Source organism: Conger conger, chromosome 5 (assembly GCF_963514075.1).
Source record: "Conger conger chromosome 5, fConCon1.1, whole genome shotgun sequence".
NCBI classification, from domain to species: domain Eukaryota; kingdom Metazoa; phylum Chordata; class Actinopteri; order Anguilliformes; family Congridae; genus Conger; species Conger conger.
In genome coordinates, this window is record NC_083764.1 from 47,915,659 (window position 1) to 47,943,191 (window position 27,533).

Below are 27,533 nucleotides of genomic sequence, written 5' to 3' on the forward strand. Positions count from 1 at the left end.
AAATCACTCATACACAAGATTTAAGAACAAATCTGTCCACTGGAGTGGTTCTTGCATGAGGTGCAATGGTTTTAGGTGATACATCAGGGAATAAGTTTGGTCTGTCTAGAGCATCACCACTCCTTTTATTTGAAGTAGAATCTAATGAGTGCAAGCCTGTTTTTGTCAAGGCAAACTGGAGTCGTCCAGTTACAGTAGCTCCATTTTAGGCTTGACTCTCACTCTACCCTGCCACTGCAGAGCACACAGGAAGTCATGAACAGCAAAATCCAGCGGGAAGTCATAAACAGGAAGTGAAGCAGGAAGTCATAAACATAAGCCAATAATAGGGAAGGAGGCCAAACAGGAAACAGAAAGTCATGGTGAGGACATGGATTTAGGGCCGTTTGTCCCAGTACTACCAGCCAGTTGCTCTACTCGAAAGACAACAGGTCTGGGTGAAGACCCTCGTTGTCTGCACTGGCTGATTCCAGCGACCCGTTCCCCAGGAACTCATGATCGCTCATGCTGATGCAGAAGCCTGCCTTCTCTGGGTGGGGCAACGAGCCCCCCCATGACTCAGGGCCTCCTGGAATCTGCTTTGGGTCCAGTATGTCCTTGTATATGAGGTCAGGCACTGAGAGCAGGAGCTGGGACAAGTCCTCCTCTTCCTCCTCTTCCACTTTCCCCTCCCCCGTTCCCTCCAGGCTGAGAGTGTCCTCTTTGTAGGGTCGTCCGTCTTCCTCGCTGAGCTTGCACTCCATAGCAAAGGTCAGCACCGGCTCTTTCTCCACCTCCTCTCCCTCCTTCTCCAGCGGCTCAATGGACCCTGGCCTCTGGATGAGAGCCATTTTGTCAGGCGAGGCCATGTAGGAGGACTCAGTGATGTTGGGTGTGGCCACCACAGGTGAGGAGGAGATCATCATGTCCCGGGTGGTGGTCAGGGCACGAGGGAGCCGTTTCTTACTGGTGGGAGGGGGCGGGTCCAGGCGGGGGAAGGAGTCCATTGTCACATGACTGTGAGGAAAGGACAGAAGAACATAGTTTTAGAGTTTTTACAAACCGGAACCTCAAGTTTTTAGAAACCAAAGAACCTAGAGTTTCCAAACCGGAACCTAGAGTTTTTCGAAACCAAAAGAACTTCATAGTTCCCATACCTCCCACAAATCTTGAGTGAATACCCATTTTCAACAGACATATAGTGTAGATATCAATCAAATGGTTTCGACTTCAGTCTCTGTACTAAGTCAATAATAATTAAAATTGCCCCAGAACCACCCTTCACCCTCAGATTCATATTCTTCCCCCACTTTTTAAAAGAATACTCTTTACAAGTCCAAACAACCGAGGAACATCCAGAATAATTTATCACCGGATGTTAATTTTCATAAAGCAATGCTTTCTAATTGTGGCCCAAAGTATTCTGGGCAACAGGAGGATGCAAAAACTAACAATGGAGAGGCACTGCTATTTGTAGAAGCTTTCAAACTAATCAGTTTTCAGGAAGCTAATGAGAGAGGAAAATATAGTGAAACCGTGGCCAACTTACAAAACAACCATACAATGTGTGATTCATGGTGAAAGAGCATACTGATTATTACTGAATGTGATTTCACGAAAAGCCTGGGTGAAGTCATTTATTTTACAGATAGCAGCAGCGCTATATATCTCAATATTCCATTAATAACCATGTAAAATTCATTTATTCAGGCAGAAAACCACCTGGACACTTAATGGCATCAAGGCAGTTAATCAGAAAATGCCACGGATCATGCTGGGAATCACATTTATTAAAAAAATATTTAAAAAAAGAAAATGCCTGAACTTGACCATAATCAAGTAGCAATACTCAAAAGCACCACACTGTTTCACGAATTAAGTAATTGACACAACAGTGCTAATTTATCGTGGTACGCTTCATACCAACGACCAACGAAAACTGAAGAATAATTCCATTTCAAGCTGTGAGACACATTGCAAATACAGAATCAGTTTTAGATAACAAAACACACAGCATTCCTTTCAGAGAAAATGTCTACAAAAGGGTTTTACAAGGGAGACACCAAACAATCTCCTCTTCTTTTTCCTTTTAATCTTTCCTCTTAAGTTCTCTCATCACTTTGGAAAAATTGTGCCTCTCAAACTAAAAACCGAAAATATTTAGTCTTATATTGAGATATTAAAATCTTTTTTTTTTTTTTAAGACTAAAATTATGTAAGACTCATTTTAAGATTCGCCAATGAAATAAGAAACTTTCACTTGCCAAATGAAAACTCTAACTCTTAACCTTATTGGAACCCTGTAAGCTTCATCAGTGCATTCACCGAACCCTTCGTAATTGGAAAAATAAAATATGATTTCTTCAAAACATAGGTAAATATTTTATTAGTGCACAATGGCTATACTGTGTGTGTCTTGACCCCTGCCGAACCCCTGAGACTGTCTCAACGAACCCCTGGGGTTCGATCGAACCCAGGTTAAGAACCACTGCTCTAAGCTAACATTTGAAAGTTCATCAAAAAAGATCTTAAGTCTAAACACCAAACAAAAACATATTTTTATGCAGTGCCAGCAGGATCGACGCACAAACAACAGCGTTTCTGACGAGGGGGGAGGTTACCTGTTTCCCACAATGCCCTGGGCGCCGCTCTCAATGCAGGACCACACAGCCTCCGCGCTCCTGTTCACCTCCGTCACCCCGACGACGCCCAGGTTCCCCGTGTCTCTGCGGCGAAGCAGGTCATTCACTTTGGCGCCCACGACCTTCCCGAGATTGAGGGCGTTCTTCAGATGCTGGCTCCCGCCCGTTTTATGGCCGGCGGAGCCATCTGGCAACGCGCCCGCGGGGACGGCCACGCCAGACTGGCAGTGCGGGGACGAGGCACCGTTCTGAAGCTTGGCTGGGCGGGCGGTGAGGGAATTCTCGAACATGCTTTGGTCAACTGCAGGAGTCGGAGATGAGAAAAACATTTGTTTTTAATACGAATCGCACAGGAGATGAGATCTAACCTCTAGGACAGGCGACTTTTACTGCAAGTCATGTGAACTAGCAGGATTTGAGAGAAAGAGAAAACAATTATTGTGCCAAAACAATGTAAGGGTATTTCAAGGGCAAAACAGAAAATGCAAGCGAAACAATTAATCATGCACCAGACACAATGATGACCAACTTTAAATATAACATATACTCAAGAAAAACATTCAATGACACAAAACCTTTCTCTTGATTTAGTTGCTGCTGCAATCAAAACACAATGTGACCAATTTACAATGATTTGGAATTAAAAAATGTACTGGCACATAGATCAAAGTTTTGACTCCAGGCAGGAAGCACAATGTCATCAAAGGAATCTTACCTTATAGAGAAAATAGTTTCTCGGAAAGCATTTAGGGTAAGACATGAAAAAGTTAAATGTACTTTGTTAATGGAAAAAGGTTAATGAAAAATGAGTAACATTTGTCCTAGATATCAGGATGAACAGAATTGGGTAAAAAGACAGGACTTCTTAGAGCTGTCATATTTAATTGGAAAAGGTGAAATGGTAACGTTGATTTCACTGGAACCACTGAAAGACTGTTAAACTAATATTCACAATTCAAGACAAAACACTTAAGTCTGGCACATCACAGCAAAACTCGGACTGGAAATATTGGAAGCCAGACACACATAAACCTTCTTTAGACAAAACTGCACAAAATGGACTTGCAAACACTATCCAAACACTGGAATTGCATAAGCAGATTCATTGAAATGGGAAGAACATGCAAGAAGTGATGAACATTTAGTTGAACAAATAATCATTCTGATATCTGTGCAAAATATACATTATGTAAGATTCCCTGTCCTCAGTTTGAAGAATTGCAGCCTTTCTTTTTATACAATTTGCCATCTCATTTTTGTAATGGCTAAACTCTGCAAAATTAAAGACATGTACAAACTTGTCAAAATGGAGACAAAATGTTCTTAATTACATGAAAAAAGTCAAAACAATTTTCAGTGTTGAGGTGCCAGGTGGATAAACATGGAAGCACATGCCCCCAGAGACATGATTAAACTGATATGCTGGACATTTCATGTCATCACATGCTCAGAAATGGACTAACATTTTCTGAACCCAGGGGCCATCATTCATAACAGAAATGGAGATTGATGCGCTTTTTATGAATAATACGGGGCGAGTTTTTTCAAAGGGGAGGCTCTAAAAACCGACGCAATTCCCTGCTTGAGTTCAACATAAAAAATTAAAGCTACACTCTCCGGTGACTTTCTGTTCTGCTCAGAAAGGTGTTTAATATAGCTGTTGCCCGAGTGTTGTCATGGCAATTCTGTTACTGAGAACAGGACAGGTCATGATGCATTTCCACAGCTTGTATGAGCTGTACAACAAAGGGCACACTTGTGTCAAAACTGCAGTTTGATGCCCCGGTCACGTACATAGGCAATGTGGTCCAGAGATAGTGTATCCGTCAATTACACAAAAAACCAAAACACACACTCACATACACGCACACACGCAAAGCGCCTCCATTACTGATGCATGGTTTCCTCCCGTTCAGGAAAGACCTCCTACTGACAATAACGAGAGGTGAAAATGACATTTGGCCCTCGCTGTCCAGCAGACGCTTAATACGGATGCTCACATCTCCAGACAGTAATCTGTGTGTGGTGCATTCGACAGGCAGTGCCACTGCACATTAGCTTCCCTGCTCAGTCTGGGCAGCGTATGGTGTTAACGTTGATTTAGCACCCGTCACTGAAGGCCCTGCAAACAAATACAGCTCAACCATTCTGCACCAGTCTCAGCCTCTCCACTTCTATCCTTCAGCTTCCAGCTTTCAGCATGTCTGCAATGCCTACTGTCTAGCAGAGGTCTTTCTCGCACAACTCTAAAACAATGAAATGCACTAAATGTATCTCGATATTGTTTTGCTTAAATGCTAAAATCTGGTTTGTCAACATGTGGTGGAGAGGTCTGTGAAATGGCTATTATTTTCTATGTTGTTTCTCATCAATAAAGGATTTAACAGGTCAAATCAGTAAGGGTGGTAAAACAAAACAACTTCAATTATTTACCAGATTGACTGGAACAAAAACATGTATCAACAGAGGTTCCTAGGATAGTAATTTAGAGTGAACTGTTGCACCCCACTAAGCTCAGGAAATCAAAATTATTGAAGTTTGTGCATGTTCTGACACAAATGCTCACATTTGCATACATTTTGCACATCACTGATGTTCAAAGTGTCTGGGTCTGTTCTTGCATAATCCTTTCAAATAAACTGATACATTAGCAATGTAATTTAGCACTGGAATAGGTGTAATAAGTACACAGGGTTTGTACAAAGTGTTCCAAGGCTGACTGCTAATACTTTACTTTTGCTAAAAACCAGAACCAGAAAAGAACAACAACCAAGGACATTTAGTAAGAGATATGTTTCAGTTCTGGAAAAAAGAGGAAAGGTCAGGACCAGGCCTTCGAGCGAGAGTCGACCTGAGGTTATTTAGGAAATAATTATTATTTCATCCATTATTTTCTTATAATTGATGTAAAATATGTCAGGCCTCATCTGCACACGTACATGAAAAGAATATATTAGGGAACTTTTCGAAGTGTTCAAAGGAAACCTGTGTTAAACGTGGATGCCAGAGGAATCACAGTACAGTACATTTCCCACCTGGAGCCACATAAAAGAAAACTGTCAGAAACTTTACCGTCATGTTTTTTCTGGTGCTACGTTTGGGTTTTTATTCCCCAATGGTGGAAATACAATATTATATGAAAAATACTCTACTTCCTTTCTACTTTCATAGTTTTGGAGATTCCAGTTGAAGTTGATTCTGCCACCATTATGAATATGCACAGAGGCAGTATTACAGCTTCAACAACAGAAACAGTTGACTGTCTGGATCATCATTTGAACCAGCAGTTATACCACATAAACATGTCATAACATGTCAGTAAACAGACAGTTAATAAGACCAATGTCAGGCAACTCTGACCTTTGAGTTTGGATAAGTAAGACAAACAGAGGAATATACACCCAGCCCTTTCCCAGTGGACATCTATGAGCGTTCAACATTAAGCCACGAAAGAGATTGACTTTATTTACAAAGCGGTTTTAAAGAGATGAATTGCACTGGGAAAGACTTCAAATTAAGACTTCTCTTCCTTACTGCGTGTTTCCATCTTCAGAGACCACTAAGACCATTCAGCTGTGTAAATGGAGTCGCGTTATGTTTTATTAACTCAACCATAGTCTTAACAAAGGAGATAAACAATCCGAAACCAATCTATGGTCTGTTTCACTGCGACAGCACATGGGAGGAAAGAAAAGCATCATACACCTTTTTTTTATCGTGGTTCAGGGTAAATGCATAGCACTCCAACTCCTCTGAAAAATAACAGCGTTAGAACTCTCGCTTGTACATCAAGAGGCAGAGAGGCACAAGATCGTTTGACATTTCAATAAAACAAATAAATAAACAAAATTGAATTTTGAGCATTGGGAATAATGGTTTCTGAATTCTGAATGAGCGTTTACAAAAATGGTTTCGACAAAAACACTCATACTTGCCCAAGGCTGAGCAATTATATACAGTACTGTGTAAAAGTCAGTGAGCACCCTTTCAATTACTTTACAGCAAAAACAGTGTTCAGAGTTCAGGTTATTTACTTTTCAGTGTCAGAAAATGATGCAGCAAATATACTTTATACATTTTAACCCAAAATTACATGGAAACCTTTTTGATATGTACAATATCTAATCTTTCAGTATTTAGTGTGTCCACCCTTTGCCCTTCCAGATTTACACTTTGCCTATTACAGGTTCCATTCTTTTTGGGAGACTTGCTTTATGAAAACTGCAGGGATATGTTTCCATGCCTCTTGTAAAGACCAACTCCAGATGGTGTTATACAACGCCAAACTTGCACTGATCTTCCACCATGCCAGACTCTACTGCAGGTTGATGGTCTGTCTTCCGGCTGTTTTCCGGCATCCTCCAAGAGGGCCCACATCACTCCGCTGCTAAAAAAAGCCTACCCTGGACCCCTCCATCATCCAGAACTACCGCCCGGTATCTCTTCTTCCTTTCCTTTCTAAAACTATAGAACGAGCCGCTTCTACTCAACTTTCTTCCTTCTTTTCTAACAACAACCTGCTAGACCCCCATCAGTCTGGCTTCAGATCGGGCCACTCGACAGAGACTGCACTCCTCTCCGTCAGTGAGTCACTTCATGCCGCACGAGCAGCCTCCCTCTCCTCTGTCCTCATTCTTCTAGATCTCTCTGCTGCCTTCGACACTGTGGATCACTCCATCCTCCTGTCTGCCCTGTCAGCAACGGGCATCTGTGGCACAGCCCTGGACTGGATTGAGTCCTACCTCTCTGGTCGCTCCTTCCAGGTTGCCTGGGCTGGTTCGGTATCGACACCTCGGCCCCTCGCCACAGGAGTTCCCCAGGGCTCAGTCCTTGGCCCGCTTCTTTTTTCTCTCTACACTCGCTCCCTTGGCCCTGTGATCACTGCACATGGGCTATCCTACCATACGATACCCAACTCTTCGTCTCGTTCCCGCCGTCTGATACGCAGGTTTCAGCCCGTATCTCTGCTTGCCTGAGGGACATCCAGAGCTGGATGGACAACCACCATCTAAAGCTCAACCCAGGTAAAACTGAAATGATATTCATCCCTGCTAATACTTCTCCCCATCTGGATCTCTCCATTTCCCTCGGGGATACCACACTCACGCCCTCACCCAGTGCAAGGAACCTCGGCGTGGTGATGGACAGCAGACTGTCCCTTTCCGAGAACATTGCGGCGGTGACCCGGTCTTGCAGGTTCTTCCTATACAACATACGGAGAATCCGCCCCTTTCTCACCCCCTACTCGACCCAGCTCCTGGTCCAAGCGATGGTTCTGTCCCGCCTGGACTACTGCAATTCCCTCTTGGCTGGCCTCCCAGCGTCTGCCATCAGACCCCTCCAACTCATCCAGAATGCAGCAGCTCGTCTGGTCTTCAACCTTCCCAAATACTCACACGTCACCCCCCTGCTTACTTCCCTCCACTGGCTGCCTGTCATGGCTCGCATCAAATTCAAAACATTGGTGCTAGCCTTCCAAGCAGTTAAAGGGTCTTCCCCAGCTTATCTGCAAAAAATCATCAGACCCTACACCCCTGCCAGACCTCTTCGTTCAGCCTCCACAGGCCGCTTGGCACCTCCCCCTCTCAGAACCTCCACCTCACGCTCACGACTACTGTCTGTTCTGGCTCCACGGTGGTGGAACGAACTCCCCGTTGAGGTCAGAACTATAGAATCCCTCCCCACCTTCAAGCGCAAGCTGAAGACACACCTCTTCAAACAGCACCTCTCCCCATCCCTCCCTACCTCCCTGTGAACCTTAATTGTTGTCTCTGTGACTTGTGTATCAGTATTTTAGTTGGCTAGGTAAGCAGTGTTTGGATACTTAACTTTGGTGACTTTTGCTCTGTTTGTTTGTTTGTTCAAAAAAAATAAAAAATAAAAAAAAAAAAATATGGCCCTTGTCCTTATCTTTGTTGTACAGGTAGCAGTTGAAATTGTACTTACCTCTAGGGTCTTTCAGCGAACTTATCCCTGGTTATGGGTATGCACTTTGTTGTACGTCGCTCTGGATAAGAGCGTCTGCCAAATGCCAATAATGTAATGTAATGTAATGGTTCTTTCATGAGTCTTTCATTGCATCAATGGTTCTCTTACTTACAAAAAGCTCAACTTTAGACTTCTGTGTACTAAAATCTTTTTCACTTTTGTTTATTGCCTTTTCTCAGTAGTTGCCTTTTGTTTTGATAGCTACACACCCTTTCTGACCCATAACATTGAGTTGTCCCACAGTGGAAGGATTGACAGAAACACCTTGGAAGCATGGAGCTTAATTTTTCCCAATCTCAGTACTGTCTTCGTATTGCTGACAGTCTACTCGTTCTTGACGGTGGAGTTAGGAGTCCCGTTTTCTGTGTATCTTTTGAAGTTTGGAAATTCCTGTTTTTTCACTTACTGTCATTTTACTTTCACCTTCCTTATGCAGTTAGATGCACAAGACAAAGACATTTGAGTAGCTGTTTGTTTGAATGCTAGAGTCACTTGTGAAGGCAAATTACCTGTAACATTAACTCATTGATACTTTTGTTGGGAGGACAAAGCCGTAATTTGTATGTTGATTGTGATTGGAAGGATGGAAGACTTGAAGTGGTAGTAGGGTGCACAACAGAAAGAATGGATACTGATAAATTTGATATTAGATGTAGTGGCACCAGGATGACTGTCTGACACTGAAAGAAAAATGGCTGATTTGACTCCAAACAGAACAAACAAATAGGTGTTCTCTGATTCTGCATAGTACTGTAATGCCCACATTCTGAAATTAAATTAATAAATGAACAAAATAAAAAAGTCGGTCTTCATTTGAATGAGTATATCATTTGAGGTCAGTTCCGTTTGTTAATTAACGGCTTCTAAATGCCACCTCTACCATATCCAGCGACCTGTGACGGAATTGTGGGTACTTTTATGACCGAAGGGCTGACATGAGTCAGAACGCTATTATGGTTATTACAGCGACACCATAAAGTACGACTTGTACCTTAAAGTACCTGCCTTCACTAAATGGGCATAATGAAATACAAGCAGTGTTTTCACAAGAAAGGCCCCATGACCTGAGCAGCTCAGGTACAGATTTATGGGACTAACCCCTGAGGAATAATTAAATACTTTGCAATAACTTATGCTCACATTTAAGCCATTAATGAACAGTGGGGTTTGGTGGGGGACATTTGGAGAAGGAACATTTTTCCAAAGCCCGGCTACTTTATTGTCCTGCTGGTCAACAAACTTGTGATTAACTTGTGAATGGTAAGAGTGATTAACTCTTACCATTCTGTATACTCCCCTTAAGGGAGTCAGGGTAAAACATTAGCCACGTTCACTAAACCCATGAAATAAAGCAGCTTCATTGAATTGTAACCCCCAAATCTATTTTGCATGAAAAAACATTCACTCATCACAAATTTAGTCATCAAAGTTCAAGTTGAAAAAAGATCATTTAGGGGGTTTTCTCTGCTATTAAACATAGTGGCGGGTCATTTTTGCCCGTTAGGACAACAGAAAGGTTAAACAAGCTAACCGCCTGTTGGCCATAAACTGCCACGGTATGTCTAAAAGCACATCTCCTTCAGTTGAGGATTGGGGAAGAGTCTACCACAGGCAGCTGTCCTTGGTCCCCTGATAAAGTGCCTCTCAATGACACGACGACGCACTGGTAGGGGATGAGCTGGCAGAGAGGCCTCGGCCACGCAGAAACATCCCACCGTGGATGATTCACAGCCCCAGGGACAGGCTGCGGCACACCAGCACTTTCTGTAAATCTAAACCTTCTGGTCTCAAAGTGGAAGCGGGCTGAGGCGAATGGGGAATAGCTCCGCTAAATCACATTACGTCCCTTTAATGTTCGTGTTGCCCCTTTAGAATGGCTAGTTATTTAAGGGTCAAACATCCACCTATCTATCTATCGATGTGTCTATCTATCCGTCTAATTTTGTGCATGAAAAAGCTTAATATTGTGCTTTAACACGTGCAAGGAAGCGTGCAATGGACTGTCCTTAGACCTAGTTCACTGCTTGCTTCCATGTCACAGAAACAGCTGCTTATAAATGCAAATGTCCTTTGAAGATCAATACTATTCCTTCTCTTTGAAGAATTAACCCTGGGCTTACCCCCTTAAGTCATCATGGAAATGTTCTAATGTTCCTCCCGGTTAAAGGAGGTACAGTACATCTGTCACCTGGCTAAATGCACTGCCTCATTTCACGGTGAGAACCCTGGATGGATTTCATAGTGGAACATCTGCATATAGTTGAGCATGAATTTTTGGCTGCTCAGTTCTGGTCAGCAAAAGGACATATTATCACATTCAATATATGCATCTTGCATCAGCTAAAGGTAAGCAATGTATTGTGCATGTATTGAAATGCTTTCTTGTAGATATCTGGCATCTCACTGCACCCAATACGATTGCAGGTGTCCAATGTAAAAAAGTGATTAAATACATCGATTTATCGCTAATATTTAATGCAAATTTTAAAATTAAATAAAATGTAAGCAGTAAAAATCTATAAAATGTGATGAAGATTTCACATGAAGAACACTGATCAGGTCAAAACAAGAAAGTACAACCAAAGAATACAGAAGCTACAGTAACAAGTCTTAGAAGTAGACTGGTGCCAGCATAACACCCAGGAAAACTTACAGCCCTAACAGACAGAATAGAAGCAGAAACAAAATATCAATCGTAGAACCTCTACGATATGCACATCATTCTGATATATCTGTATCTGTGAAAGTATAATAAATAAATAAATTATTCTACAAAAAGCTAAATGAAATTTTTAAAAAATACTCTTGCTCCTGAATTCATTATTGAACTGGGAACAGTAAGGACAAAACACTATCCCAAGAACGACAACAGGAAACAAATTGTTTTCTTCTAAATATGGACACAGAGCAATGGGCAACATTAGAAAGCAGGAACTGCAGCAATCAGAAACATCGATAGCTATGCTTTTTGCCTGTAGCCAGTGGCTCTCAGGCAGCCTGTAGCACTAGTGGCAAAGGTATATGACTGAGAGTTGGTAGGTTAGTGGTTCAAGCCCCGGTGTAGCCGCGATAAGTTCTGCACAACTGTTGAGCCCTTGAGCAAGGCCCTTAACCCTGCATTGTTTCAGGGGGGATTGTCAAATGTGGCTATGTACCACAGCAAACAAATAAATGAGCTTGCCTCTATTTCCTGGTCTTGAAAGCTACGCTTAAAATTGGCCCTTGGCTTCACCAAAACAAAGCGTGAAAACTTACCGGCCCAATTTTAACAGTGCACACAATCCATGCTTGTTTTTAGTTTATTGGATATATTAACCAAACACAGTTCTGTAAATTTTGAGTTAAAAGCCAGACTGGTTAAAAAATGTAACTCTAAATCAATGAGCAGCCAGTTTTGTAGGAAGAATCACCATGTTTTTGCTGTGTCCATGGCAGCACTATGATTCAGAATGAATAACATGCGTCATATCCGGTACACATTAACACGCTCCCTCCCACATAGGCCTTGTATTGCTGCCTGCTATCCACAGTGCTGTCTGACAGGATATCAGAGTGTTTACACCCTGGCAGAAAGAGGATTACCAAGCAGATCTGGATGCAAGTAAAAGTAACTGCTGGTCAACCATATTGAGTAACCACAAACATTCTGCACAGAGACCATATGGTGAAAACATTCAGCCTCTGTACAGAAAAGAGACCAACCACACAGTGAGAGCACAGTGAACACTGTCCAAATGGACCATCCATAATTTGTGATTTCACAGCGAAGGAATCGTAGCCACTCTGCAACCGCAGAATTAAGTGACCATACAGTCAAACAGCAGGGACTGGACAGTGAACAAACAGTGGAAGCAACAACATTAAATTAAATTGACAAAGCAACAGAAACACTCACTGCACATACATAAAAACATTCCCACACGTGCACACATAGTCATATGCAAGTTTCACAAACTACTTTTAGGTCACGTTAGGCAATGTCCTGCTAACTGCTAAAAGTGAAAAATGTAGCTCTGGCCAGAGGGCTCAGCCAGCACAGTTCTCCATAAAGGAAACGTAATGAGGGATATTTAAAAACACTGTGGGAAGATAATGGGAGCATATAAGGTGGGTTTCCAAAAAGGTCAAAAATCTGTCATCTGATGGATCAGATGGATAAGAGCAAACGCCTCCTACAACCAAGGACATTTGAAAAAAGAGAGAGTGAAAGAGAAGAGAGAAAGAGAGAGAGATAGAAATGTCAAGCCAGTTCTTGAGGATGTGGACAATGCTAAGGGGAGAGCAATGCTGACCTGTCAGCAGGGACTTCTTCACCTTTCTTGTCTTGCACAAGTAAACAGGAAATTAATAAATACAAATATTACCATGGATACTCAGGAAAATGGAAGAAGACAAAGACAAATGGAAATATCACCATGGATGCTCGAGTAAATGGGAGAAGACAAAGACGATTATATTCTTATAAATGAATAAGACTTAACACGTTCATACACACACATCCATTAGATGTTAAAATTCACAAACATTCTTAGCCCTTTAACTGTTCGAATGGTAATAATTAAAAGTACAATTCAATATGAAATACAGGTTCAAATAATAAATGGGGTTGTCCGCAAAAAGGAGTAATAGGTATGGTTAGTTCTGACAATTTCTTGAGGAAAAAAAAAAAATCGAATAATTGTGAAAAGATATGTCATAAAACCAACCCTCAACAACTCATCAGAACAACTATTCTCATCTACACTGTGTCACTAGCAAAGAAGAAAAGAGAAGTTCTGAGAAGGTGATCTGGACATTGATGAACTACCTCTACTTTTAAGAGTTCCACTATTCAAATATATACAGCAGCAATCTTTGGGGTCTCTTACACTAAAACAATTAGCTGAGGATGTGTGCGGGGTAGCAGCACAACTAGTTGTTCCCTGGATGCAATCATGAACGGATTTCAGAAAAGATCATTATCTTACAATGTACTGCCACATTTACATGCGATATGCAGTGAAAATCAGGCTTAATAGAAACTCAAAAATCAGCTGTACATTAAGGTAATTAGAATAACTTTTATTTCCTTTAGTCCAAGTTTAAATAAACATCATCCCTCCACAGTGAGGCAGTGAAAATGACTGTATTCCAGCTGTTGTCTCATTACAGGGGTTGTTACCCACACAGCTGTGCATTTCAAAAGCAGAGCACCACAGAACAAACAAAGAGGCTGACATCTGGAGCGTACTGTACCTACTCCAAAAACAAAGAAACCAGGTAACAGCTTCAAATTAACGGCCCTTTCAAAGTGGAAAGAAATTACCCGAGAAGGGTTCACTAGCACGCCTGTTTAAAAACGGTTTATGATTAACAGCAGACGTATGCACCAAATTGATGTTTATCCACAGGAAAATAAAACAAAGCTTGAGACGATTGCATACTTTTTTCTTAGGGCCGGATAATGAGTAGAGGCCAAACTGAAAGTTACTCTTTTGCAACGTTTTTCTTTCACTCCTGGTTTCTCCTGGTAAAGCATGTAGACAAAGGGCTTTGTGGAGGTGGGAAATGGACAGTCTTGTTCCCATCAGTTCATTAGTCTATTAATAGTTCAATCTCATTTCTATACATTTTTTACACAATTGGACGTACTCGACCGTGACATAAGATCGTCGTCACCCGAGCCAGTGGTTTAGCACTAAGCTCTGACCCATAAACCTCCCGAAAAACCTTCCCGAAAAATCAGCTTCAGACTGATTAAACCACACCAAGACCTCAGGGGGCTCCTCGCCGATTCCTAATGTTTGGCGAGTTAGAGGGCCAAGGCTAAGACGGAGAAGGACAGCTTGGGCAGGACTATGACCACTTGCTTGAAATGGACGGGAGCTAGGACGCGACTTGGCGGGGCGAAAGAGGGTTGCGCGCGGGGAAGGGGGGCGGGGGGCTACACGGCGATTTCGTCGCCCAGGCAGTCGGGCGGCGCCTGTTTGTCGAGGACGTTGAAGAGCCGCAGGCCGCTGCTGTCTCCCCAGCTGTCGCGGTCGTCGCTCTCGTCCGTGTTGGACTCGTACTCCGAGGCGATGCCCGACTCCCTGAACTTCAGGAGCTCCAGGCTGCCCAAGACCTCATCCTGGGACGGCAGGGGGTCGACGCGCTGACTCCCCGTCTGCCCCTGGCCACCCCCCAGCCCCTCCTCCCCCTCCTCCTCTTCGGGGGGCGGCAGGGGCGGGAGGAAGCGGAAACACTCGAGCTTGACCAAGCAGCCGTCCCTACCTAGCGAGCTGCCCAGGGGCAGGTGGAGCGCGGTCCCGTTGGAGAAGTGAGGCAGTCCGGCGTCCTCGGGGTGGGGAGTGTGGGGGTCACAGAGCACTGGAGGCACGTTGGTGCGAAACGTGATCTCCAGCAGGCTGTCTTGGGAACCCACTGCAGGACCATGCCAGGGAGATGAGAGGGGGGAGAAGAGAATGCAGTCAAACTCAACTTTACCAGTGAGACTCCAAAGTGGAGTCAACCTCAACTTTACCACTAAAACTCCAAAGTGGAGTCAACCTCAACTTTACCACTAAAACTCCAAAGTGGAGTCAACCTCAACTTTACCACTGAAACTCCAAAGTGGAGTCAAACTGAACTTTATCACTGAAACTCCAAAGTGGAGTCAAACTCAACTTTATCACTGAAACTCCAAAGTGGAGTCAACCTCAATTTTACCACTGAAACTCCAAAGTGGAGTCAAACTCAACTTTATCACTGAAACTCCAAAGTGGAGTCAACCTCAACTTTACCACTGAAACTCCAAAGTGGAGTGAACCTCAATTTTACCACCGAAACTCCATGGGCTGTAAATGTCGCATTCTTTTTTCTTTTTCTTTTTTTAGCAAAATGCCTTGAATACTATTGGATTATACTTAACTGCAGGTGGTATGTTTTATTATTAGCTGCCCCAACTTAAGTGTTTATAGCTCCTAGATGTTAATGTATGGTGAGAACAAAAGAAATGCCTGAAAATCAAATACAAGTGGATTATACTTAACTGCAGGTGGTGTGTAATACTATCAGCTGTCCCAACATAAGTGAATAGCTCCTAGATGTTACTGTATGGTAAACTAAACAAAATTAATTTTACAATCACACTATTAAAAGGGAATTCCACTGTAAAATGAACATTTACCCATACATAGTAGCTGTCCTACTGATTAAAATGAGCCAGCACTCTACCAGGAGTGAGTGCAGACATAAAGCCCTACTACTCCTCCAGGTACGTGTTTTACTAAAGACAACAATGGCCCGGTACTTCCAGTCCATAGGAGGGCATCAGACAGTACCAGTCACAAGTTGCCACTCCAACAGAATACAAACAGAGGGACTAGGCATTACTACTTGGCAGGAGAGAGGGACAAAAGGTAATGTTACTTGTTGGCAAGCTAGCAACTAAAGAAAAGAAAATCTAGGTGTTCAGTTCAGTTTATTTTACAGCAAAAGTTCTAATAAAAAGAAATAGCTGCTTCAGTGGGGCAAGTTCTGTGATTTGAATAACTCACTTATACAGCTGGCTTAGTGCAAGTTATTTCAGACACGGTTGAGACTTGTGAAATTTTTGGTCATCATAATAAATTGGACATACATTTTTACAGAATGTCGGTGTGAGCGAGAATGGGGGAGAGGAGACAAAGCTATTAAGCCAGGCAAGGAGAAATTTATGATTGACAGTCCCTGATACGAGAGCTGATATTCTCCACATATATGCATTCCGACAAATTATCTGACAAAAAAAAATCATGCTCGTCTCTTCTTCATTCATTGGCATTTTTGTTGCTTTTCTACATAACCCATCAGCAGCAAACAATCTGCTTGCCTTTTTGACGTTTTTAGCCGAATAAAGACAGATGTAGCCCAGACAACCTGGGTCTGAGAAATCAATAGGAGTAGGCCTATTACCACAGCTAGTGGCAGTTAAAAATGAAATGTTTTCAGAGTGGGTTTTAGTCGCTTCATGTGTAGTTACACTGTCTACCGTCTCAGGTTTGAGTTAACTCAATATGCACTTTCATTCTGCAAGCATGGCTAAATGTCTCTGTGTTCGCATGCTACTAATGCTTGAGTATCACACCAAAGTGAATAGCTAAATAAAGTTTATTCTAGGTCTGGGTCGTTATACAAACATAAATTTCATTTGCTGAAATTGCCATACTGGAGATTTCATTTTTTTTTTTTGTAGTGTCACTTTTTCAGTGATCAGGGATTTCACCAATGGGCTGAAATTATGGATACCTTTCACATACCCCACTTCCTGGACAGTGGATCCTTATCAGCAAAGGGCCACAGAGAGCACAGAAGAGCAGGAGCATTAGCTAGCTTTTAGCCAATATAGCTAGCTTTTAGCCAATATAGCTAGCTATTAGCCAATGCTAACTAGCTAACTCCTATGGTAATACTGTTGACAACCCAAATTGTGGGTTGAATTCCCCTTTAAGATGATATGACATAAAAAGTTAAAGGTATCACTTCAAATGTATTTGTTTGTTTTACAGCATGGTTGGGATTGTTTAAGGAGAATCACACTGGAGACAAACTCAAAATGCAGAGAATGGTAAGAATAACATTATTAGCAAATGCTAGAGCCCAAAATCTCCCTTCAGAGACACTGACTGTTAACACAATCTGTTTGGTTTTAATGCTCATTGATTTATTTGAGGTGAAGCCACTGATGTAAATGAACAACCGCTGAAAGCATAACAGTGGAAAAGCTGTCCTAAGGTAAGGCAGGGTAGGGTCGAACAGAAGCTTACTGGAGCCGTGTCCACAGAACTTGAGCTCTAGGTCCTGGACCTGTTTGACCAGGAGAGAGATGTGCTGCAGGAGGTCCTTATTCTGCAGCAGGAGCTGGTGTACCCGAGCCTGGGCCTCCAACCGCGCTGCTGCCTCTGCCGAGAGCTGGTCTTTCAGCAGCTGAACCTGCATACACACACACACACACACTTTCAGCAGCTGAACCTGCATACACACACACTTTCAATAGCTGAATCTGCATACACACACACACACACACACACACACACACACACACTTTCAACAGCTGAACCTGCATACACACACACACACTTCCAACAGCTGAACCTGCATATACACACACACACACACACTTTCAACAGCTGAACCTGCATATGGATACACACACACTTTCAACAGCTGAACCTGCATACACATACACACACACATTCAATAGTTGAACCTGCATATGCATACACACACACTTTCAAGAGGTGAACCTGCATACGCACAGATACTTTTAACAGCTGAACCTGCATACACATACACACACACACACACACACACACACACACACACACACACACACACTTTCAACACCTGAACCTACATATGCATACACTTTCAACAGCTGAATCTGCATACACACACACAATTTCAACAGCTGAACCTGCACACACACACACACACACACACACACACACAATTTCAACAGCTGAACCTGCATACACCTACACACTTTCAACAGCTGAACCTGTGTACACACACACACTTTCAACAGCTGAACCTCTGTACACACACACACACACTTTCAACCGGTAAACGTGTGAACACACACACTTTCAACAGTTGAATCTGCGTATACACACGCCTTCAATTTGTATACTGCAATACAAGCAATGTGTTGAGCAAGAAAAATATATGAATGTACATGAGATAGCCTATTATATTTTACTTTGACATCTGTACTTTGTAAACACTAAGAGACCTGCATTATTGATAATACCTCTGCTGCATAAAATATTGGCATTCCCCAGTCTGCAATCACTACCAAACAGCTGCAGGAATGGAGACTAGAATGCTTGTTCTGTCAACATTTAAAACAAACTGAGATAAGCTGCAGCCTAATCTAAAAAACATCTACAAACTGGATCTGATGAATTCCTGTCAAATTGTGAAATTGTTTAGTTGGTGTTTTGGTGGCAGTAGTACAGTTGTTAACCACACTAGTCCCTCTTCTTTTTACCTTTTTTCAGCTGCACTGTATCTTTTCATGTTTGCTGGGCTCAGAGTTTTAGATTTTGAGGCTGGAGAATAAAATATTCCATATTTTATTGTCTTTGCTTTATTGTATTAACCCTTGGGTCATTTTTGACCCTTAACACAACACAAGGGTTAAAAAAAAGATTATTGCATGAGATGTGGATGACAAAAAAATGTCTGGCTACAGAATCCAGTGATGACACAGCTCAGGTGTGAATTTTCTGATAGAAGGCTTCAACCTATTATGCCCACAAGGATAATAGGTCGAAGCCTTCTATCTGAAAATTCACACTGTTGCATTTGCATAAAGTGATCTTATGGCTATTCAATTGTTTTGTCTTTAAAAACACTTGCCATACAGTAAGTACAGGTTGGGTGCCATAGCTGAGACATTACAAGTGTAACCTGTACCATTCGTCTGTCAGAAACAGTGCTGGGACCCAACCGCTGTTGTCCTGACCAGCGTAGGGGAGAATTTAGGTAAAGTGAGGATCCTCATATCACTGTTGAATGAACACAGCAGCACAGCACTGACCCAAGAGGCAGAACTGCCATTGCATCTTAGCAAGAATACAATCTGTGAAGGTCACTGGGCAGACATGCCATAGCAAGAACAAAAAAATCAGTGCTTGCAATTTTTGATGGTTAACTATTGATCTTTCAGAGTTAGCGCCCTTTAAAAATTAAAGCAGCAAAGCAATGCCGAGAAATTCAATTAACTAAGAATATATAAATCATTAACTCATTAAAACGGCTTTAAAGGAATTTTCTTTTTTTTCCTTTTTGCTGTTCAAGGCTTTGTTTAAAGTTCATATTAATCGAGTGATTGAGAACTGAGAATTGAGAACAAAGACAGCTAGTTAAACTTGTGCCACTCTTCTAATAAATTCTTTGGAGGGCTCAATTTTACCAAAGAAGTGAAGCATTTCTCCAGCCCACAGTCTGTTTTGCTTCATCCAGAAACATACATTTTTATCATTATTCAAATCCTGAGTGCCAAATGGATTTTCAATAAGTTTTGACTTTGAAAAAGTCGCTCGCAAAACAAGGCAGGGAGCCAGCAAGTCTGCGAGTGAGACCAATGCTCATTTTCCTGGAGGAATGACTTCTCGCTGTAACTCACTTTGATCAACGCCCACCATCCACAGGCGTCATGGCTTATGAACATGTGTAGCGACAAATCGGCTTCTGATCTAGGCTTGCCTGCTGGGTATCGGAGTGAAGTCAGAAACTCTTCTCTTTAAAAGAGAGAAATAATCAGCAAAACCGCATTTAAGTCGACCTCTTCAAACCGCCCGGATTTTCAGCTCTCGCTAATACATTCAGGAGTAACAAACGGTCCTATTCGTTCATCATCCTTCCAAAATGATGTGTACCTTGTGATAAATGAATGCTTCTTAATTTTAACCATTCAGGATAAAAAGAGCTACTCTCAAAAAGCTGTGCTGTGTATAGTATCTCATAACTCAGAGATACGCATATGGGTAAAATTCAAGGTGAAGTGCTGCCACTTTTCCCTTTGGCAGGTCAATTGCTGCAGTAACTATTAAGCTGTAAAAATTGACAACATGTACGCCACTAGCATTTATGGATAATACTGTAATGAGTGCACGTCGCTCAGCACAAGGGCATGGGCTAAGCAACTTGCACATAATGACAGCAACCTATTATGAATCACTGTTGTTTCATTGCGGTTAAGGGTACCTCTGAATGTATGATACTGTATGTGTACAGAGGTTTCAGATGATGATAATTTTTACTTTCAAATATTATTACGATGTAATAGTATATTTGAATATATGAATTCACACAGAAGAAAGCTGTGATCATTACAAGTAGCTCAGCCTCTGATTCTGTACACAGTAAGACGTTATACCCTTATTGCTATTTGCAGAGCTCAGTCCCACCAAACTACTCTGGTTTCCTCCCAAAGTCCAAAGACATGCAGGTTAGATGGATTGGAGAGTCTAAATTGCCCATAGGTATGAGTGTGAGTGAATGGTGTGTGTGCCCTGCGATGGACTGGCGACCTGTCCAGGGTGTATTCCTGCCTTTCGCCCAATGTATGCTGGGATAGGTTCCAGCCCCCCTGCGACCCTGTTCAGGATAAGCGGGTTCAGATAATGGATGGAGTTCCACCAAACTACCTAACAATGGCCTGACCACAAAGGAGTGTAGCTTTATCAGAATATGCCGAAGACAATTGGAGGAAAATGGAAGAACCAAAAAAAACGACTAGCTCTTGTGACTGACAAATCACACAGGGTTCTTGTGTGAAAGCTCTGGCAGTGAAAATGAAACTATCACCACTCAGAATTATTCATTTTCCCCCATTACAAACAACAAATATGAGGAAAAAACATAACATGAGTTTACCGTCAAATGCAATGACATGAAAATGGTGTAGCCTCATTTTCAAGCAGTTCAGTTCAAGCACTCTTCGCTTGCACTGCAGGGAATGATGTACAACTGGCACTAGCTTCTCCCAGGGCTGGGAGCCTGACTCACAAAATTTGTGTTTGGTATCACATGCCTTGGTGGACAGCACATCCTTGTCTGCACTCTCCTGAATCAATAGCAGAGGTTGCAGCAATGAGTGCTGATGTATATGATTAGGTCTCCAAATTTTGATATTACATGCAAATAAAAATGATTGCAAGTATTCTGAATACGATTTGTCCTCAACTTTCGCTTGCAAAAAACAGGCTGTCAAGTTCATTTCGGTGATTGCTGAACTGGAAACCTTTGTGAAGAACACCTAATTTTAACTGTGAGTCAAAGCTGACAACCGTAAATACGGAGAGACTCCACTGAGAGCAAAGTCAACCTGAACCAATGAAACATCCGTGCAATGTGATTTTATTAAAACTTCAGAAGAAATGCATGAAAGCAGGAACGAGGTATAAAAAAAAAACAAAAAAAACATCTACAAGCAAAACAAGTATTAAGAGTAACAGGGTGACGAAGAGGCTTGCAATGTTCTCAGCTGGGAACTTACATGAACTCACAGGAACAAGGATTTGAATAAAGTAAATAAATAAATAATTAAATACAGGAAAATCTGACTTCATCAATATTTCATTCTCTGCATCCAAGAAAGGCTTGCATATTTATTCTCCATCTGCAACTTGAGAATTAGAAGAGGCTTATCTTTTTTTTTTTTTGCTTGCTGCGAGCTTATTAAATACACATTACACTGTCAAGCGTCCCTTCAAATACAAGGACCTCCCCCAGCGTAAACTGGGCCTCGGGCCCTTGAGTGATCGCAGGCAGGCCCTTTATTAGATATTTTTACATGCTAAAGAGGCTTATTCTTTCTGTACGCTGACATGAAACAGCTGCAGGCCACCGAGATCTCTTTCAATACCAGCCACTAATTGTAAAGATAAAAATATTTAGTGGTTTATTGGCTGGGTACAATCCATCACTCAGTCTGCGTACCCTAGTACAGGTGTTCATGGGATACCTATTTGTTTCAATTGCGTAATTTTGAGCCCCTTTGTTTCACCCTGTTCCACAGTAGGATTATGTCTCAATGGTGTTGCAGGTGTTTTAACGCATGAGCGGATATCTTTTTTGAAGCCACAAAATGGTTTGACCTGAAATTACTTTAAAACACTTTTTCTTAATTTTTTTTTTACAATCAAGCGATTAATAACATATATTCTGTCCCAAGCTGAAATATTGCTGATGCAGTGAGCACATTTCTGAAGAGCATTTCAAACGTGTGAATTTAAGTACCTGAATAGTATTGGCTCGAGCCTGTTCTCCTGAGGGCAGTAAACTCATGGCAACAAGGAAATTGGCCCAGAATGTGAGAGAACCAATTTGTGTTCGTATGCAGTCTGAATATAGCCTCGAGCCCTTTCTCCCAAACTGAATATGAAATTTTGAATGTAAGCTGGCCAAGAATCTTTAAGTAGTGAGCCAATCAGTGAGCAAGGGTGTGACACTCTGTACCTTGGCGATATCAGCCTGGGAGCGAGCCAGCAACTGGCCGGCTATGCTCTTCAAACACAACAGTTAGCAAACAAGCTCAGAGAAATGACATTTTTATTGCAAATGTATTCATGGGAAGGAGAAAGCAGATATTTTGAAACTGAGATCGAAACCCTATTGATTTCAACAGAGTAACTGCCATAACTCGACTGTGAAACCGAACGATTAATCCGAATATTCATCCGAGTGTTATGTTTGCCCTGTGCTGAGAGATACAGTTTATGCGGGTGTCCTACTGATAGCGTTGATCATTCACCTCAAAGATCCAGAATGCTTTGGTGGAAAAAGGGATTTATGGCAAACTGTCTGTATGTGAGCGGGGAGTCTGGGGGTGGGGCAGACCTGGCAGACAAAGCCAATGGGAAGCCTGGAATAAATCACACAATCACGGTTCCCCTCCATTCAGGAGCGACCTTAGTTATGTTCCCGCCCCCCCATGGGAAGAAGGTGAGATGAGGACTCTGGGAAAAAGAACTTTGAATTACCACCAGGGTAGAACAAATCAGACACATAGAGATGTGAGGGTCTCGCCGCATATGGGAAAGGATGAGTCAGAAATCATCGCATTATGCAGAGGTCATCCGCTTTCTATCGCACTACACACGCACGCATATGCTCTGTGGCTGCATATCAAAAATGTAACTTCCACAAGAGGGTTTGCGTACCCTGCAGTGGAGACTTGTGGGAAATAAAAAGCAGACACCGGATAATTAGAGACTTGGCCTGTCTGTTGAACTCCTTCCTAATGAACTAACTTGCGCTAGGGAGATCCAGATTGAGAGTGTGGAGAGGGGGAGGGATGTGGCTAAGACTCCACTGCATCACCAAGAACAGTTTGTAATCCTGGGGCTTCTGGGATGGTCCCCTTCAGCCCTTTCATCCATCCTCCTAGCAACCCTGTGCCTCAATCTTAAACACAATCTTTCTGTTTCTTTGGTTTTCCTACCTCGGGACATTAAGAAAACAGACACAAATGCAACCAGGATGTAAACAGTTTTGGTTTGAACAGTATGTATCTCAACCGATGTGAACAGTATGTATTGTTTAGTTCTCCCTAATAGGTTTCTTGGTAAAGAACATTCATTTTTGTCTGCAGGTGAATTTCAGGAACTCCGTGTGTAGGGATAACAGAATGGTTCTCGTTGTGGCCGGTGGGGTAATGGGGGATGAGCAGTCTTTACCTGGGCCACAGCCACCTGGGTCTGCTGTAGCTGCTGCTGGAGCTGCTGCTGGAGGAGCTGGATCTGGTGGTGGAGGGACAGCGGGGTGCCCGCGCTCAGCCGGCTGGACGAAGGCAGGAGCATTTTGGGCGTCCCCGCCAGGATAACATCACCTGAAACCTACGAGGACAAGGGAACACAGTCAGTGCTTCTGACCCGGCCAAGGTGGACATGAACACCCGCAACGGGGACGGTCAGCATTGCCAAGCTCATCTCCTCCAAAATGATGACCTCTTACAAAATTGTTTACACAAATACCCCGTATGCACAGACTCTCATCCACATTTTGTGAGAATTTCTTCACTGCGCACATCATTTCCCATCTACCGTGACTACCTTACAGGCCACAATTATCACTGAAGCATTTCAAGTCTCCAAAATTTGACACACAAGTGACGAGATGACACAAAAATCGGGAAAGTGCGCCGACAGCACTGGCAGATTAGACACTGCAATAACAAGCATCCCTTCTGGGCAAGTTCTCTGGTGCCCCGCCTTCGCCAAAGCACGTAATCTATTTTGAAAAAACAAACAAACCCCAGTTTATTCACCACTAGCATTAACAGAACAAGTGTTGTCTGTTCTAATGAGCTGGCAAGGCCGTTTCTTATTATTGCTCATAATGCAAAATATGAGCACTGCTGGACAGCAAGCAGTGAGGCCAGCCACATAGAACGTTAAAGTAAATAAGTTACAAAAGCATTGCAGGAGAAAAGATGGATATTTCACCAGTGTGACTGTGGCTGTTATTAGAAAGACAGAATAACCTCTCCGGCAGAAGTAGGTCATTCCTCATTAATGGGTGAATTCTGACCCGCAGCAACCCGGAGCTTTATTTACTCCCAGTTCTACAGTTGGTTCGTCAGTAAACACCAGAAGGTAGAATCTGCAGGGAACATGATTCAGGAGGCAATGGTGGTGGCAAATTAGTAATATTTCGCAGTAGGGGGAGAGGGTTGTTTCCCTGGTACAGGAGAAGTAAATTTGCCGAGGTGTCTGTCCTGGGTACTGACCCCCAGGGCGGGCACATAAGAGGGATCTGGGAGAGATGGCCACAATTTTGTGGTGCCAACTCCATTTCCACTGGGTCCGGTGTCAGGTTTGACCAATAAGCTTTGATTTCCAGATGCGACTATTAGCACTAATTAATTGCAAATAATACATTCACTGCTGGAGATTTATTACATTAATGCAGATGAAGAGCCAATGACTTGAGCTAAGATTACATTTTTACAGCTGGATACTGAAGCAATTCAGGTGCCGTGCCCGAGGGTACAACAGAGGCACCACAACTGGGAAATAAACCTACACCCTTTGAGTTACTGCACAAGCCCAACACACTCAAACTCAATCCTGGTGTTAATGCAATACCTTCATTGATAATTCAAGGATTTTTAAATCACACCTTACATAATTTTGACCTAGGTTTGCCTCATTTTCCTTGATTTTGTCTTTGAAGTATTCACTTCACAGATGGTTTAGATTGTGTAACTAGGGGCCGTATTACAGAAACTTCCTATCTTAAGTCTAAAGGCGTTGTTACTTTAATTCGTTAAAGTTTGACAGTTTCCTCCTCCAACTCGTTCTCAAGGTGGTCCAATAAAATGAACGCACATAAAGCTGTGCGTTTACACTTGTTGGCAGTATTGTAAAATTAATAAATTAAACTAGCTAAATGTAATGTTAAGAGAAAACGAATAACCTTACCTAAATTTTGCGATCAAGAATTGATTTTTGTATCTAACGGAATAAACGGATCCGGCGTAATATCGAATGCTACGTACATACTTGAGTCTGATTGGTCATTGCAATTTAAATTGATTGCAAATTGCCCCGTGTAACAGTGGAATTGCATAAAATGACATCACCAGCAACGAGTTGCCGCAACCAAAGTTGCGTGGAAATTGCATCGCCTAACAACACCTTAAAGCCGACCTTAGTTGCGTTAGCTATAACAGGGTTATCCTAAAGTTGGAATGCTTAAGTTGGGATTTTGTCAAGTTTGGAAACATGCATTACAGAAGCATCCTATCTGGAGATAGGATAGGAAAATGAACATTGGAACTTTTGTTTTGTAATGCCTATTTTCTTAAATCAGGTTCTAACTGATATTACCATGGTAACAATACAGATAAGATAGGAATTCAGAGTTAGGGAGTTTCTGTAATGCGGCCCCAGGTGTGGAAAATTTCACCTGTAACTGTATGCCCTAATCAACTGAAAATGTATCTTTGTTGGATTTATTTTGGTCATATTACAAAAAATGAAAGCAAATAGAAAGCCCTTGAATATCGGATATCCAACTGTGCATATCCATTTCAGACAGAATGTGGCCTTAAGAGGGTAAGTTATCCCTCATTACACAAGCATAATGTCTAATTAAGAACAATTAACACCTCGTTACACTTCAGGAATTGCAATTACACTTGGAGCGAAAACCAACATACATGCCAGGGGCAGGATTCTGAGAGGACAGTGATACTATTGGTGCAGAAGAACCAGACAACTTTTTGAATTCATTGCCAGAACCTGTAAATACATTTGCTTCTCACCTGAAGTGGGGGAGACGGTGTGGGGTGAAAATTATAATTTCAGTCTTTCATTCCCTTTTCACTTTACTCCACACACGGCCAGCTATATTTCCCATGCGTGTTCTGGAGCTGCCAGCTGGCCTTGAATGGCATCAATGAAGAATACACATTTGCTTGGGAAGCGAGGTGGAACGGTTGTCTTGTAAACACTGCATTAACTGCCATACAGACTTCCAGGATTTCCACATTGACTGACTGGGAGTAGTTTCCGCCGTGCAGATGCCATCGATAGCAGTGACCCCCCCCCCGCACTTTGATATCCTGATATTTGTATCGTATTTTCTGGGGGGGAATCAAACAACTGTGTAAATTGAGGTCTCTGCCCCCAGCCAGGTAGTTTTGTGGATAAAGTAAGACAAAGGCCTTGAGCCAACCAATGCAAGTAAGTGTTTTCTTCCCTCTGCAAAGAGAGTTTATCAAGTTCATTTTTGCGATGCCTGAACTAATTTCTTAACAAAATAGCTAACCTTCCATTCAATTGGAAGTCACGGTTTAAGGACAAATGCTGGTGGATCGTTTTTACAATCCCATCACTGGGTATACATTCCACAGTGGGCCCATAACCATTTCCTGTTTATTGGCTTGTTTTTTCTTAACTGCTTGTTTGTAAGGATGAGCATTATCCCCTGTGTCACCCCAATGTCCCCGGGCAAAGCTCTCTCAGTGGTACCATTCCTTTGCCACTTTGACCCAGATCTTTCCATCCCATTTGTATGGAGACAGTTGTGTCAGATACACTGTCGCTCCATCACACCATGCCATAGGCATTCTCATTCGAATGCTAAGGGCAACAGCAGCAAGGGAATGAAATGGAAGCCAGTGATGTGCATGAAGAAATCATTCTGTACGAAGCTTGTGATGCTGCCTATGGGTCTGCAATCCCAACACACGACTCAAACCTCCGAACTGTCTGGCATTAATGAGTCGCTTGCATTCGTAAATGCTCTTTGCGCACACCAAATTGGATCCGCTGCCCACGTCACATAGGCGATCCATTAGCTTCAACATCTAACTGCCTTCACCCATTTTTACATTTTGGAAATGGCCTCGCTCTGAAAGGAATTCCTGATATTTTTTCCCCCCAGAAGATGATTTGGGGTGATTTG

General features: G+C 42.4%; 2 protein-coding genes across 2 annotated transcripts in view; both read right to left on the reverse strand.

Moving 5' to 3' along the window:
- Nucleotides 1-413: 413 nt before the first annotated feature.
- On the reverse strand, nucleotides 414-2,911 carry LOC133128901 (uncharacterized protein C1orf226 homolog). Its single transcript, XM_061242705.1, has 2 exons — nucleotides 2,601-2,911; nucleotides 414-996 (listed from the first exon to the last, which is right to left on the reverse strand). Exons 1-2 carry the CDS (start codon nucleotides 2,909-2,911, stop codon nucleotides 414-416), a joined length of 894 nt encoding a protein of 297 aa, XP_061098689.1.
- A 10,744-nt stretch (nucleotides 2,912-13,655) lies between these two features.
- Nucleotides 13,656-27,533, reverse strand: part of LOC133128796 (carboxyl-terminal PDZ ligand of neuronal nitric oxide synthase protein-like) — a 67,688-nt gene continuing 53,810 nt past the window's right edge. The window contains exons 8-10 of the mRNA XM_061242588.1: nucleotides 23,798-23,956; nucleotides 17,375-17,540; nucleotides 13,656-15,011 (exon numbers count right to left, since the gene is read on the reverse strand). Of these exons, the coding sequence (XP_061098572.1) occupies nucleotides 14,533-15,011; nucleotides 17,375-17,540; nucleotides 23,798-23,956 (804 nt within the window). The 3' untranslated portion in view covers nucleotides 13,656-14,532. The remainder of the gene's footprint in view (nucleotides 15,012-17,374; nucleotides 17,541-23,797; nucleotides 23,957-27,533) is intronic.

Excerpts from the sequence above, each read along its gene's own strand:
- LOC133128901 (XM_061242705.1), bottom strand. The coding sequence starts at position 2,911 with ATGTTCGAGAATTCCCTCACCGCCCGCCCAGCCAAGCTTCAGAACGGT. Across the intron at positions 997-2,600 it reads CAGGGCATTGTGGGAAACAG|TCATGTGACAATGGACTCCT; the intron begins GTAACCTCCCCC and ends CTTTCCTCACAG.